The sequence below is a fragment of the Cebus imitator genome, unplaced genomic scaffold (assembly GCF_001604975.1).
Source record: "Cebus imitator isolate Cc_AM_T3 unplaced genomic scaffold, Cebus_imitator-1.0 Scaffold281, whole genome shotgun sequence".
In the NCBI taxonomy this organism is placed as follows: Eukaryota; Metazoa; Chordata; class Mammalia; order Primates; family Cebidae; genus Cebus; species Cebus imitator.
Genome location: NW_016107596.1, coordinates 46,778 through 62,861, shown reverse-complemented (window position 1 = coordinate 62,861; position 16,084 = coordinate 46,778). Strand labels below are relative to the sequence as shown.

Here is a 16,084-nt window from a genome sequence, read left to right as displayed (position 1 = left end):
TCAGGCGCTGGCTTCGAGGTGGCCAGGCCCCACTGCACTGCACCATTCACCACCCTACTTTGACCTTCTGGGAAAACTGTCATCTGCCCCTGGCTCCCAGGATGTGTGTCAGGAACCACCAGCCCAGGGGAGTTGGTGCCAGGCCAGCATCTGATGAGGCCAAATCCCAGTGGCCCAGGCAGTGGAAATAACAAGAAATCCCAGGTTGGACAGGAGCCTGCACATCCCCCAGGCCAAGTGCTCAGCCCTCCTTCCCTTCCTCTTGCTATTTTTGGCTGTGCTAAGAATAGTCTGCTTTAAATACCCATCGCTCCTTGGCTCTGCTTTCAGGATGGCCGATGGCACTTTTCCAGGACCCCCTCGGGGAGCAGTGACTCCATGAACCCAACTCATGCAGCTCCCCAAGACCCCCAGACACAGCCCTGGGACTGGCCTGCATCTGTCTGAGTTCCCTCCCTACAGGACACAGTTCTGGGTCCGGCCAGCAACTGCCCCTGAGCACTCCTACCCCCATACATGGCCAAGGTCTGGCCTGTGTCTATCCCTGTGTTCCCCACATGACACGGCCCTGGGTCTGGCCTGTCTTCCCCTGCCCCTCAACGACACAATTGGTCACACCCCTGCTCAAAGGCCTTTGTGTCCCACATCACCCCTAGGCCTGACATTCAAAGCTGGGTAGGGCATGGCCCAATAGACCCCACTCGCTGTGGTGGACTCGGGGGTGACGGGGCAGAAAGGCCTGGGACTCAAGTTGCTTCAGCACAGAAAGCCCTCATTCTGCCCCTGCTCAGCCTGTGTGTGTGTTGCCTTCCCCAACAGCAGCCCCACGAAGGGCTGGGCCTCAGCACACAGGCTGGCACCCTCCTAGCCACTGACCTTGCGTGGCAGCTTCCTACCCTCACGGGCCCAGGCTGGACCTCCAGCTCCGCACCTGAAAGGATCAAGCACGCCCACCTGCCAAGGCCCAGCAAGACACTGCCGCCCACTCTGCAGGGCCACCGTGGTACTCACTTGTTGAAGAGGTTCAGGCCGATTCGGTAGTGCCTCTTGCGGATGACGTCGTTGCTGAAGGCGGGCGAGTCCCAGCTGTTGCGGGCCTCCTTGTGGTAGGTCTGCTTGCTGAGCGTCTGCTCCCGCAGGCTGTCTCGGGACGACGACTCAGAGCTGCAGTTGATGGTGTCGTTGGAGTTGGATGTGCTGTTGATGCTGTCGTTGTCGCCGTCTGAGTAGTCTGACTCAGACTTGCTCTGCCGGTTGGCTGAGCCATTGATGGCCAAGTGGCTATCCAGGGGCCTGGGGGGCCGGGGCCGCAACTCAGGCTCCTCCCGGGGGAGGCTCTTGGGGGGGCCGCTGTGGGGACCATGCTTGGGGCTGCCCTGCTGCCCGCCGAGGCTGCGCTCGTAGGCACTCTGCCTCTTGAGCGAGCCCCGCTCCGAGCGGTCACTGAGGTCCACAGAGCTGTCGCTGGGTGGCTCGATGGTGAGCAGCGGGAGATGCTCCACCCGCAGCCGCTGCTCCTGCCGCTCCAGCGACGGCGTGCTCCGGCAGCTCGTGTCCGTGTCGGCCTTGTCCTCCTTGTGGGCCAGGGCCCAGTAGTCCGGGGCGGTGCCCCCAGCCCGAAGCCGCAGGTCCGACTCAGTGCTGGACGGCCGGTCCCCCGCCTGCGAGAGGGGCAGAGGGGGCGACAGCTCCTCCTCGTCGATGTACAGGGTGACGTCGCTGTACGAGGCCGTCATCTCGTCCAGTTTGCGGTGGTCCATGCTGTGAAGGGCCGTCTGGGGCTCGGCGTCTCGGGCCCGTGCCGCATCCAGGGCTGGCGTGTCCTCAGTGTGCAGGCTGCGGCAGTTGAGGGCATCGTCAATGGACTCGGCCAGTGATTTCACCTGCCGGGAGAAGGCATCCTCCAGCTCGGTGATGGCATCCGCGAAGTCGCTGGAGGGGGCCGGAGACTTGAGGGTGGCCGGTTCGCTGAGGTCACCACACTCAGGGGGCACCAGGGCTCCCAGCTGGGAGCCATCGTTAGTCACTGAGACCTGCTTCCCCTCGAAGTAGGAGCTGTGCACCTTCTCAGGCCCCTCAAAGGAGAACTGCATCCTCATGTTGGACAGCACGATCCGGCGTGACATGCGGTTCTCTGACATGGAGCTGCGCAGACGCTCGAAGTTCTTGTTCATCTGGTACTGACGGAACGCCGTCTGGATGGTGCGGGCCGCATGGCGGGTTACCAGGCGCCCCCCATACTTTCGTTCTAGCATCTCCACCTGGGGGTGGGAGAGGAGAATGAGGACAGCCCTGCACGTGGGCGCCGTGCCACTTCTACCAAAGTCCTTCTCACTTCCCAGCCACGTGGCTGTGCGACATGGGAAAGTCCCAAAGTTGGTCAAAGCAACTGCTGAGGGATGCTTGTGGGCTTATGCAAAATATGAGTCCCGAGGTCAAACTGGGTAGAGAAACACCTGTGGGGTTTGCTGCACTGAGGAGCAGGCTTCGAGGCCAGATGTGTGGGTTCTAATCCGGGCTATGCCCCTTGGCAGCTGGGTGCCCCAGAGTAAGCCCTGAGCCTGTGCAGTTCCTCGATTTCCTTGTCTATTAAATGGGGTGGCACTGGGGCCTGCCTCCTCTGACTGTGGTGAGTCCTGGAGACAGAGGCCAAGAGCTGGCACATGCCAAGCACCGGTGCAGCTGGGCTGGAAGACCCCCAGCTGCATTCTGGGAAGGGATTTACAGTTTGTAAAGCCCCCAAGCTCCCTTGCTCTACAGATAGGCAAATTCTGGCCCACAGAAGAGACTCAACACATACTCAAGAGGCCTCCAGTCTCCGGAGCTGGCTCTCCCTTTTGAGCACCGCCATTCCTAGCTCATCTGGGCTGCACGGCTCGTTTCTGCTAGGGCTGGGCTACACGCAGGGAAGGGGCAGGGTGAGCCCCATGCACTGCAGTGAGGCATGCAGACCTCCTGAATTCCTGAGGCACCCGTGACCAAGGGTGGCCCTGAGGGCCACTCCCTGTGCCTTGTTCCTGAGTGGACAATGAACTCACCCCTGCAGCCAAGATAAGGAATTGGCTTCTCCACCAAGCCAGGCCTCTTGGGGTGCTGGGGTGGAGTGGGCATGTGATGTGGGGCTGGGAGCAGGCAAAGCGCTGCACCCTGCCTGTCCGGTCCCAGATGCCCACCACATGCTGGGCCACACCTGGAGGTGGAAAGGGAGACACGAAGGTCCTTGCTTTGGAGGAGTGAGGGATCTGTGAAGGAGAGCAGCAGCTGCAGGCGCAGGACTGAAACAATGCCCAACAGACATCCAGCAAATCGAAGGCTGTGGCCTGCACCGGGAAGACTGGCTCAGGGCCGCCGCGGGGCCTTGCACGCCCACGTGCGCCGCCTAGCCCTGGGTGGTCCCAGCAGGCTGGGTGAAGGAGAAGAGCCAGGGGGACTTGAGGGGAGCAAATCAAAATTACTTTTCCAAGCCTAGCCAGGCCAGAGTCTGTTTTCCCTCTTGCCCTGTTACTGAACTCCATCCAAGAAATGACCTCACTTCCACATCTGTAAGCAGAAAGTTTCTATTTTTTGGGTTGTGAGTGGAGCTCAGAAAGCCCCTGGGGCCGATAAGAAGCCCGGGGCTGAGATCTGGGAAGTCTTTCTTCCCTCCCTCTACTTTGTGGGCGGCACAAGCACTGGGAGCCCCAGCTCAGGCCTAGAGCTCCCCACAGGGCCTTTTCGCCTGCTGGCTCCGGACCTTGCAGACCGGCCAGCCACCCTGTTTTCCTGAGACCTCCTGCCCAAACCTGTGTGTGTCGGGGGTGAAGGGACTTCAGAGCCCCTAGCAGTCTCTCCCCCAAGGGGACACACAGGGACCTAGGGCTGCTCTTCCTCGTCCCCAAACTCACTGTGGGTCATTCCTCTTCCTGGGCTGGAATTATTGCCAGGCCTGGTCGAAAAGTTTCCTGGGACCCAGTGGAGGAGATTCCGCTAACATGTACCTATCTACTGACTGTGCTAGGGACCCCCACGCCTTCATCCCATCTCACAGCAGCTTCTGCTCCTCTGAGAGTTTTCACTACCCTACTTCTCGGCAAGGATGAGATGCTCAGGGGAGGGAAGCCGCTGACCCAAGACACGTGGTTCCTGGATAGAAGAATCGACCCCATGGCCGGGGCTCCCCCAGCAGGCCCTCACTTGTCCCTTCAACGGAAACTTCTGAGCAGTACAGAAGAGAAACCGGGAAGAATGCCCTTCAGCAAAGCAAAACTGTCACTTCTTGACGACACAGGGACAGTATCTGACACCCACTCAAGTCTCCTGCTTCAGAGACAGAAGGCCACTGGAGAACACAGTGGGCCTGGGGCCAGAAGAACACAGGAGACTTGTCCTTGGGCTCCTTTCACCTAAAACGGCCTCCGCGTTACCCAGACTTAAAACTCCTCATGGAATCAGGCACCCTACTTTTTCATCTGGTGATTCCCATGCAATGTGTCCCATTCCCACTTTTGCTGAGCTTGCCAGGAAGCTCAGTGGGGCATCGAATCCTCAGTGGCCCTTGATGTTGCCTCCTCCCTCTCACCTCTTTGGTACCTCTTCCAGGCCTTCCCTTCCATCTCACACACTCAGCAGCCTTTGCACCAGCTGTTGTCTCTTCCTGGAACAGCCAGCTCTAATGCCACCTTAGACAGGGCATCCCAACCAGCCTTACCCAGTGCTGTTACCTCACACAGCTGCCCTATTTCTTTCCCCAATCTTTAGAATCCCCAGTTTGCATCACTTTCTGGAAGTCGGCTGCCTCTGCACAGCTTACTTGATCTTGTCCGGCTCTGGTGCCACAGTGGAGCAGAAGAGCAGGGGCCTCGTCTCAGTCATGGGCACCCCGCACAGTGTCTGGTGCATGGTGGGCGTTCAGATGATATGCATGAAATGAAAATGAACAGCTGCAGTCCTATTAGGCCCACAGTAAGCATATAATTCTCTTCACAGGCCTCTATTAAGTCCCAACCTTTCTCCTTTCTGTTTAAATGGCTCTGCTGCAGACATCTCTTACTATAAACTGTGGTCCACTTTGGATCTGGGCATCATGGATAAAGGGAACAGAGGCTGCTCTGCCCTGGGTTAGCCTGGCCTAAGTTGCAAGGCAGCACCGACAGCCAGCTAAGGAGGGGGCGGATGGGGGATTCCCTGTCAGGAGAGTGGATGACCACCCCCCCCCAGGCAGTATCTGCACCACTCCCTTGGGAAGTTGGGGCCACACCAGGCCCAGAACTCTACTCCTTAAAGGACAAACAGGGGAGGACATATTCAGGACAACTTGAATCTATACTCCCAGCAAACACAAACAAAAAAGAAACCCAAAAATTGATTTTAAAGAAAAAGGATAACTAGGAAGATCTGGGAGCAAGCACAGGGCAGGTGGTGCCACAGGATGGGTGTGGTGGGAGTGAAGGCCAGGCAGGTTCTGCAGCACAGACTCTGGGGAAGATGGGAAAGGGCCCTAGGGCCAGCAGGGGCAGAGGCGGCCACCTGGACATATAAAGAAGCTGTCCAGAGCACATGCCCAGGAGCTGGGGAGAGTCTGGCAGCCCTCCCCAGCCTGCCCCTGCAAGCTTGCAGAGCTGCTGCCTGGGAGCCTAGGTTCTTCTGAAGCCAGAAACTGCTAAGGGTCTTGTCCACGCACTGGCTTACTCACTCCCTCACTCACCCATCTCTTCATTCACTCAGATCCTTATTAAAACGCCTACTGTGTGCATGCACTCAGAGGGACTTGGAAGCGAGAGCCCTTGGCCTCCCCAGGGACCATTCAGGTCCTCGCTCTTCCCCTGCACCCTATGATTCTCCTCTCCTGGCTCAACCCCAGAGGCTGCTTCTCGGCCTCCCTCAAGCCCAGCCCACCAGGAGCACTGTGGGTCTGGCCACCTCTAAGGGCCAAGACCCCTGGGGGACGAGTGTAGTTTTCAGTGGGGGTATTCCCGCAGGAGCAGGGAGGTGTGAGCCGGGAGGGGAAGAACAAGCAGCCTCACCTGGCTGGCTGTAGATGGTCTTCTGTCCAGAGCTTGTGCTACTTATGCTGTAAATGGACCTCCCTCCCTCAGCCCTCTCCTGGGTCCTTAGAACCTCAGTGGTCGGCCACGTACCTAGTGTGTCCTGATGACACTGGGCCTGATGCCCAGACACCTATCATGGCCCCCCAGATCTGGACCATGCAGGACGTGGAACCCGGGCCATGGCAAAGGCCTCATGTAAGGACGACTCTCTGGAAGTCCCCAGAAGGAATGCTGGACAATCCGGTCCTTCACACATGCCAGCTGGAGCCAGCTAGGGCAAGAGACTCCTGAGAGGAGCCACAGGCGGAGCTGGAACTGGGGCAGAGTCCTCAGCCTTAGCCCACATGCACTCCAATTCGAGTCCATGGGAGACAGCTGCCACCATGCCTGGTGGGGGCACACCTGGTGGGCAGAGCTGCCCTGCGCTTGCATGTGTGTGGCCTGAAGGGCTGTGCTTGCCTACCTGCTTGTCCTGCAGGTCTGAGGAGAGCTCATAGCTCTCGGAGAGTGAGCGTGAGCGCTTGATGGCCTCCTCCTCGGCCTGCTTGCGCAGGATGGAGGTCGAGTGCTGCAGCTTGGGCCTCCGCGTGCGCTGCTGCTGCCCCGGCGGCCCCGAGTACAGCCCATAGGCTCCCACCGAGGTGTGCTCGTAGTGATCCGGGCTCAGGCTGGAACCAGGCACCAAGGGGCCCTGGGGGTAGGCCGAGGGGCTGTCCAGGGACGTGCCAGTCTCACTGCTGGGGGCCTCACCTTCAACACTGTAGAGGACAGAGAGGCGAGAAGCTTCTGGTGAGCAGGAAACCTCAACATGATACCAGGCCGTGGGGCACAACTCCACCATGCTCCTAAAGGAGCCCCCATGCCCGTTCTTCTCACACCCCGTGGTTGAGTCCACGCGTGCAGCCAGCAGGACCCTGCAAAGCCCTGCTACTCAGCACCCCACCCACTCCGGTCCAGTTTCTCTGTGAAGCGCACCACCCTCTGACATCCCATACACCTTCCTCACTGATTTTGCTTACCATCCATCACCCACAGACAAATGAACGCCAGCTCCCTGAGGATGGCAGTTTTGGTCACTGGGTCATTGATCATCCCCAGAGCCCAGGGCAGTGTCTGGCACACAGCAAGTGCTCAGCAATTACTGACTCAGCAAATCCCATCACCTTCTTCTCTCCTAACACCTGCATTAAACACACCACTGATTTTAAACTTAAAAAAAAAAAAAAAAAAAACAATACTTAACAAAAGCGATTCTGTACTGTAGGCCTATGTGGGGCCAGTCCTTGTGCTGGTGTTTGCTGTGGGTAAACTGTGCCCCCCATACTCATGTATTGAAGCCCTGGCCCCTAGCACCTCAGCACAGGACTGTTTGGAAACAGGGTCTTTGTGGAGGTGATTATGTTAAAATAGAGTCACTGGGGTGGCCTGATCCAGCCAGACTGGTGTCTTTGTAGGCAGAAGAGATAAGGCCATAGGCATGCACAGAGGGGCAGCACTCGAGGACCTGGGGAGCAGACGACAGCCTACAGGCGAAGGAGAGGGGCTGCAGGGGACCCCACCCTGCTGACGCCCTGATCCTCGACTTCCAGCCTCCAGAAATGTGTGACAATAAATGTCTGTTGAAGGCCCCCGTGTGTGGTGTTTGCCATGGCGAGTTTGGAAACTCATACAATGCTGTATATACATTTTCTCTAAATCTTAAAAGCAGCCTACAAAGAGGAACCATCAACTCCCCTTTTCCAGGTGAGGAGACTGAGGCCTACAAGAGGTGCCGGGGTGACCCAGGTAGGAAGTAGGTGAGTTAGGGTTCAAGCCCAAGTGGTGGGACCCTGAGACCCAGTGTTCCCCTCTGCCTCACCACCTTCTGTCCCCGCAACATGTACACCATCCCTCTGACATCTCTAAGCACCATGGGGAAGCGGGGCCCCTGGTGGGGTCGTGCGAGGAGGGCTGATGAGCTCATCCCGACTAGGAACTCGAAGCCCTTTTTGCTGTGTGCAGACACTGGTTTCCACTGCAGGTGGCTTCTCTGGGTGGGACCAGCAGGGAAGGGAGAGAGTTATGTCACAGTTTCCAACACAATGTCCAGTTACCCTGCCAGGTGCCCTGTCCCCGTCAGACCACTCAATCTTGGGCTGGAAGGACATTGAAAGACCCTCTGCTTCCAGGGGCTGGGGTGGAGGTCCCACTAGATGGGCAGAGCAGAGAGATGGGCACACAGACCCTATGCAGCTGTGGTTCCCCCCTCCACCCCGGTGCCTTCTTCAGACCAATGGGAAGGCCCTGTGCACAGCAGCCCAGGGCAGTGGGTCCAGCCCTGCTCTGCCCTGCTTCTGTCACTGCTGCTCCTCGGGAGCCTGCAGGACCCCAGTGCCCAGTGCATGTGACTGTCACTGACTCCAGGGAAGCCCGGAGTGGGAGTCCCAGGGAGGTGGCTTGGAGCAGAGGGCACGGCCAGTAGCTTAGGCGATAGGGAGTGGAGGCCCTTTGCTGCCAATTTTGCCCTAAGCCAGGGCTGGGCAGTAGATCTCAGCACCTGCTTTCCAGCCTACAGATTAGGACAAGACTTCTGGCTCTGGCCTCCGGGCTCAGGCAGGGGATGCCCACCCCACTCCCCAGGAGCTGGGCCATGACACAGGCCTCTGCCTGAGGAAGAGCCTGAATGAAGAGAGGGACCCAGGGCTCTCTGCCTGGCTCTGCCCTCATCCAACTGAGAATCAGGGCAGCCTGTCCCTCCCTTCAATGCCTCAGTTTCCCTATCAATAACATGGTGGATTGGACTTGATGCCTTCAAACCGTCTGAGAACCACCACCCTTCAAGAGTCTCCATATCACTAGAGTCACCCAACTCCCTCCCCCGCAGCCCCCGCCCACAACAGCTTCCTTTGGGCCTGGTGTCTGTACCTTGGTAAGAGGTGACAGGGAGAACAGGGAGATCTGAAAATGCTCCCATTCTATTGCTAAAGCTTTGAGCAGCACCTTGAAATAAATACTTGCCACCCTAATCAACTGTACAAAGCAGCGAATGAGTTCCCATCTCAGACTTCAGGCCCCAGAGCCTCAGGTCGCAGGGGTGTGACAGCCTCGCGGAAGCCCATCCCACACTGTCTGACCCCAGAGCCCATGCCTCTGCTTCGGGCCTGTGCACCTCCCTCCGTCTCGCCTCGTCTTTACAGCCTGGGAGCACGTCACACACACATGCCTTGGACTGGATCTGTGCTTCCAGGCAGCAGACTGACAGGAAACGACAGCTCGTCCTTAGAGAGATGCACCCGGGCCTCCACTCCTTCGAGGAGGGCTCAAAACAGTCTCGTCACCCTGGGTTCGCAGAAGCACAAAGATGGATAAGTGGCTTCCCTGCAGGTCCCTGGAGGTGGAGCGGGAAGTCCCTTGGTGGCCCACAGGCTGCTGCTGAGCTGCTGGGAGGCTCTGCCAGGGAGAGGCATGCAGGACCCTCACTGTGCTGCCCCCAACCCAGGATGAAGAAGCAATGTTCACCGCAAGTCTGAAGGAATTCCACCAAGCTTTTTCTAACCTGGCCTGAAAACAGCTGTAAGCAGGCAGAGTAGGGCATCCTCCCCTGATGGTGGGGGGTAAGCAAGGGCCCAGGCCTGCCCAAGAACTTGAGAGGGGCCCTTGTTCCCAGTTGGTGGTGGTATGAGGCTGAGCGGGTGGCAGAAGATCAGGCGGTGGCCACTGAACTCAGAATGAGCAAATGGGAGTGCCTGTCATCTGTAGTACAGGGTGTCTTTGGGCCCCAGGGCAGGGTATCTTTGGGATACAACTGTGATAGTGGTGGCCTGAGGCAGACTTTCTGGGCCTGTGCCAGCCCAGGATTCCACTCTGGGCACTCCCGTGTTCCTGGCTGCCCTGGGTCATTAGGTCTGGAACATGCTTGGGAGAAGCCGGGCCTCCCTCACAGGCATCCTCTCCAGGAAGGGAAGGTCTGACAGTCACCCACAGCCTTCCCTTCCATCTCGGGGCTAGGGTCCCTCCCCCACCCCAACAGCCCCATTAATCTGTCACCAGGTCCTGTCGAGTCTATGAACAGCATCCTCTTGTGCAATGTGGCAGCCCTTCTACACTCCAAAAAAATCAAACCCAACTTCAAACCATCCCAGAAGAAAGAAACGGCTGGGCCATCCTACTGCAACCAGTGTGGCGCCACGGGGTTCTTCAGCCAGCATGGACGAAAGTGAGCACAGTGTGGAATTTTCCATGCAGCTATGAACCCGCTTTGAGCCAGAGGACATCACCTCTTGATGGCCCCAATCAGCAGCTACACAGTGCAGTATTAGACCCTGAAAAAGAGGTTTTTCTGCATTTATCTGAACTGATAAACAAAAAGATAATTTAAGTGAAAATGCCCAGATTGACAAATACATGCAGCCATGGGCACTCTTAGACTCTGCTGGTAGGAGTATAAATCAGTATAGGAAGTTATCAAACTTAAATGTTGTGGGCGCTTGACTATTTCCTGGCTGAACTCGTAGAGATGTTTTGCTCTACAGCAACACCCGGAAGCTCTGGGCTCTCAGCCCCACCCTCCTGATTAGGACTCAGCTTGATCCAGTTTCTTCCTGGGGCAGGAAGAACTATCCTATGTCAACCTCTCCCTCTCTAGGGCAGAAACACAGATGCCCTAGTGACAGAGCTTGGCCATAAAGTGAGGGTCACACTTTACCAGCATACATGAGTCCCTAGGTGGGACTTTTGGGTCAGGGAACAGCCAGAGTGGCTCCTATATCCCTGCCCTGACCTCCTGAGCTCAGCTACCTGACATCTCACCACCCACTTTAGCTGCCTTGGGGATGCTGCTCCCACAAGCCCAGCACAATGGACAGGACTGGTGAACACATTGGGGTGAGTCCTTAACTGCACCCCTGAATTTATGATCTCTCTCAGACACCTACGCCACATGCAGACCGAGGAATAGGCCAAGGCACCTGTTCCAAGTCCCTGAATATTCCTGGAAGTTGAGAGTCTCTGGAACATTCTATGAGAGTTAGGTGGCTGCCACCCAGCCCTTTTCCAGAGATTTGTGCAAAGGAAATAAGACCAATGTGTGCAGCGGTACATACAAGAACTACCACAGCAGTGTTTTTTCTGATTATGAACATCTGGAAATAACCTAAATGCACATCGACAAGGGGATGATTGAAATTAATTCTGGGTCCACACAGTGGAAATAACGTCAAGATGGCAGAAAGATCTCGTTTGATGGCTGTTCTTATGAAAAAGACTTGGGGATTTTTCGTGGACTATAAGATGAATGTGAGCTGATGTCATCATGTGGCCGAGAAGCCAGTCACTAACATGAATAAAAAGCCAGGAGTAAAAATAGCCCTGCTGCCCGCCACAGTTCTCAGATACAGCAGAAGACAGTGTCTGAGGGCTGCAGACGGTCCAGAGCCAGAGGGCGGGGACAGCAGACCTGGGATACCTGCATTCTCCACCCGCTCCTCCCTGGCACACATTGCTAAATGATCACAGACTCCCTCCTGAAGAGCCTGGATGAAGCCTCAGCCTCCTTCTAACAGAGCACTCCATACAACTGATCCCAGCTAGCATGTGAGGTGGACTCTATTTGCCAACGCCAAATAACAGTATTCCAGGAAGCAGTGTAACAGTATGCTCCTACCAAGAGCTGGGGCTGTGCAGCCAGGAGGAAAGCAGCCCCGGGGGGATGCTGTGATCCCTGTCATCACACCTCTGATGACGTGATGACAGGCTGACAAGCCAAGGTTGGAGATTTCTCCTGCAGGCAGAACTATGACTGCCAATACCCGATTTGATGAAGGACACTCTCACATGGTTAGGGCTGCTTAGGAGGTGGTAAGCTCTCTGTCACTGGAGGTGTGCAGCCTGCGGGAGGTCAGATAGCCATCAGAGAAGTGGTACAAGGGACTCCAATGCTGGCTGGAAGCCTCTATCCCATCGCCATATAACCTGTCTGAGTCTCCTGTCTTTACACCCAGGCCTCAGCTTAGCCCCACTGCCTCCACAAGGCTACCCTCACCCCACACACTCTTCCCCACCCCAGGGATCACCTGATCCCATGTGCAGTCCATCTGCCTCACGGGGGAATCTTGCTCTGTGAGGGCAGAAGACAACCGCCCAAGCATCCCCCGAAGCCTTGGTTTCCAGCAAAAACAGCAATATCAGGGGCAGGAGGCCTGCTCCTTCCCATGAGATGAGTTCTGTATGTCTGGGATGAGCCTCCAGTGGTGGGATGGGCCGAGGACAGGGCCAGTGAGCACATAAGGGCCTGGAGCTGCATGTGGATGCATCCACACTCTGCCCCAAGAGCCCACTGCAGGCTCAGGCACAGCCAGCCTCCCTCGTGTCCCAGCCTGGGGACTCCAAGCTCTGATCACTGAAAGGTTGCCCCAAGCTCTTCTCCCTCTCCAGTTTTCTAAACATGCTTTCCTGTGATGGAGGTGGTATGTTTTATGTGGGGACATGGCTGAGCGAGGCACTAGATTCCTACAGGACAGTGTTGCAGTGGACACCTCACAGGAATACGGAACACGACTTGGCCTTTCTGCCAAGCGAGGAGTTAAGCAGGCTCCTGGGTAAAATTCCAGCTCTACTGTTCACCAGCTGTGTGAACACAGTGGGGATTACTGCTGTGCCTCAGGTTCCGTTCCTCTAAACTGGGGTAATTAGTGTTATCTGCCCCACAGGACTGTGGAGCTTAGTGCAGCTGATACGGTGAGGTCCCTAAGAAAGTGCCTGGCTCCTAAAAAGCCCTTTTCAATGGCTATCTCTGGCTATTCTTTGACCTGCAAGTCCTGGCAGCTGGAGGCGGGAAGGGCAGACAAGCCTAGTGCCTGAGCCAGGGACACCTGCCCTGCACCCTGCCTGCTCCTGGGACCCTCTCTGCGAGACACCCACCTCCAGGCTGGAGAGCCTGATGCCAGGGTGGAGGGAGACCTGGACCCAGACACCCTCCCAGACGCCCTCCATTGGCCCATTCCCTGTGACTGGGGAGCTCACGGGAATGGGTGAGAGCCGGGCAGTCCAACCCTAGCCCCTCAGCCAGACCTGTTGGATGCCACGTCCCGACTAGCCAGGGAGTGAGTCAGGGCAGGGGAGCTGTAGCCTCTCAGCCACAGATGTCTCTAATTATGGCCTATGAAGTCATGAATGATTTTTCTCAAGAAAAATGTTAGCCAGGGGAGGTTCTGGGCACCAGTGAGGGGGCAAGATGAAACCAGTGACCCACTGTTCGCCTCCAATATTGACGATGACAACAGTAATAACAGCGAATGTCTATATGGCTAGCAATGTTCTAAGTTGTACATGGAACCCATTCAGTGCTCTCAACACCCTGCAGGCACAGAGAGGTGGCGCCCATCCCCAAGGGCATATGAGCAGCCTGGCCCCAGAGCCCAAACAGGTACCCATTGTGCTTATGCTTCTTACAGAGGGGGCATACACACATGTATATACGCACGTATACACACGCAAACACACACACAGATACACGTGGGTCTGGTTTATACAGCAGCAACTTCTCCATAAACCTGCAGGTACAAGATGCTGTGTCGGGCATGTTTAAAACACACGACCTGTAACCCAGCCACCATCACTGGGAGGGGACTAGGACTGCTTCCTTCTGCAGACGACAAACTCAGGGCTAGGGGAGTTGAGTCACTGAGCCAAGGTGGCACGTGTAAGAGAGTCGTGTGGGACCTGACCCCATACCACGCCTCTGCTGCCTGGCTGCTTGGGGGAAAAGCACGCTGCTGGCAGCTGGGACAGAGCTGGGTCCAGAGCATAGGGGTCCTGGGGTTGTGCACAGTTATGAGATAAATAAGAGAAATAAGCCTGGCCACGTGCGGCCACTGACCCCATCACACGGCAAAGCCACCCTCTTCAGAGTGGGCCAGGCCCCATGCTGGAGGAAGCAGGCAATCTTGAAAGCCTGTCTGTGGTTAAATGTTCATGCCAGCAAACTCAGGCCAGACTCCTGGCAGTCTGCACAGACCAGAGCAAAACAGCCTCCTCAAGTATGTATGCCCATCACGCCTCCAGGCCTCGTGGCTTCCCCTACACTCTGCTTTCAGGGTTTCTGATTTCCAGAAAGAGAGTCTAGACTGGGCAGGCACAATTCATTCCAGCCCTCACAATCTCCCTCTTGGGGGTTTCTGCGGATTTTCGCTGCCTAGGCCACATTAATCAAGGTTGGTCATCCAGAGAAAGGATGGAGATGGTCTTGCTCTGCAGCGGCGTGGCTTCACCTCTATGCCCCAGTCTCGGGGAAGGATGGGACGCAGTCAGGCAGGGTCTGTGGTGGTGGGGGGGGTGGGGCCTACATCCTCTGAGCAAGAGCAGGGATGGCACAGCTGGAGAGGGGCGGCTGCCACCCCTGCCAGGTCTCCGTAGGGTGGTCCTGGTGCAGAGGGAGCAGGTGGGTTTGTGAGACCAGGGACAGGAGCTTCAGAGAGCTAGCAGTTTTGAATAGTTCAGCAATTTAAGAAGGGGCTGCTTTAAGGGGTACTGCAGGTGTTCAAGCAGGGTCTAGAAAATCAGTCTTTTTGGGCTGATGTGACTGGGGGTGGGTCACCCCCACATAAACTCACCCACTATGCCACGGGGGAGCCCAGCACAAGTTAACCACACAGTTTTCACCCCTGCAATGAGCCCATGAAGAGGGCACTGCTCTTCCCATTCTCCAGATGAGAAAATGGAGGCTCAGGAAGGACCCACGATTGCAGGGCACAGAGCAGAGCCAAAATTCAAATCCATCCCCTTTGCCCAGTTCTTCCCACTCTGGAATGTTCTCGGGCTTAGAGGTAGTGCCCAAGAGCTAGCCTGGCCCCAAGGAGAAGAATGCAAGTATACAAATAAATGGACCTCAAAGGAAAACGGGGTGTGTAAAGAAGGGACATAAAGTTGGCCAGCTGTGGTGGCTCACGCCTGCAATCCCAGCACTTTGGGAGGCTGAGGTGGGACACTGCTTGAGGCCAAAAGTTTGAGATCAGTCTGAGAAACAGCAAAAACTTGTCTCCACAAAACATTTTTTAAAAATATTAGCTGGGCATGATGGCAAGTGTCTACAGTCCCAGTGCTTTGGGGGGCCATGGCAGGAGGATTGTTTAAGGCCAGGAGTTAAAGACCAGCCTGGGTAACATAATGAGACCCCATCTTTACCAAAATTTTTTTTTAAATAGCTGGGAGCTGGCAGGGCGTAGTGGCTATGCCTGTAATCCCGGCACTTTGGGAGGCCGAGATGGGCAGATCACCTGAGGTCAGGAGTTCAAGACCAGCCTGGCCAACATGGTAAAACCATCTCTACTAAGAATATAAAAGTTAGCCGGGCGTGATGGCACATGCCTGTAATCCCAGCTACTCGGGAGGCTGAGGCAGGAGAATCGTTTGAACCCAGGAGGCAGAGGTTGCAGTGAGCCAAGATCACGCCATTGCACTCCAGTCTGGGCAACAAGAGCAAAACTCTAAAAAAAAAAGCTGGGAGCAGTGTCTCGTGCCTGTAGTCCTGGCTACTTAGGAGGCTGGGACAGGAGGATCCTTTGAGCACAGGAGCTCAAGACTGCAGTTAGCTATGATTACGCCACTGTATTCCAGCCGGGGCCACAGAGCAAGACCTTGCCTCTAAAAAACTTCTTAAAAATGGCCCAGCGTGGTGGTTCATGCCTGTAATCCCAGCACTTTGGGAGGCCAAGGCGGGCGGATCACTTGAGCCCAGGCGTTTGAGACCAGTCTGGCCAACATGGTGAAACTCCGCCTTTACTAAAAATACAAAATTTAGCTGGGTGTGGTGGTGCAAGCCTGTAATCCCAGCTATTCAGGAGACTAAGGGACGAGAATCACTTAAACCTGGGAGGCGGAGGTTGTAGAGAGCTGAGGCTGTGCCACTCAGCAACAGAGTGAAACTCCATCTCAAAAAATTAAAAAAATTATAATAAAAGAAAGGACACAAATCTGGTGTAGCCAGCAAGATACGAATAGCGAGGGCTTTCCCAGGGGAGGCTGCTTCTGTGCAGGTCAGCCATACTCCCTTCTCTGGTCTTGAGGGGAGGCAGCATCCCCAC

General features: G+C 56.2%; 1 protein-coding gene across 7 annotated transcripts in view; it reads right to left on the bottom strand.

The window, feature by feature from the left end:
- The window catches only part of IQSEC1 (IQ motif and Sec7 domain ArfGEF 1), a 91,901-nt gene that overhangs the window by 36,877 nt on the left and 38,940 nt on the right, over positions 1–16,084 (bottom strand). For 4 of the 7 annotated variants that reach the window (XM_037728817.1, XM_037728821.1, XM_017501419.2 and 1 more), the window contains exons 2-3: positions 6,490–6,784; positions 1,012–2,261 (exon numbers count right to left, since the gene is read on the bottom strand). In XM_037728817.1, coding sequence (XP_037584745.1) covers positions 1,012–2,255 — 1,244 coding nt within the window. In that variant the 5' untranslated portion in view covers positions 2,256–2,261; positions 6,490–6,784. Of the gene's footprint in view, positions 1–1,011; positions 2,262–6,489; positions 6,824–16,084 lie in introns of those variants that run through there. The other 3 variants (XM_037728819.1, XM_037728818.1, XM_037728820.1) reach the window with 1 other exon arrangement.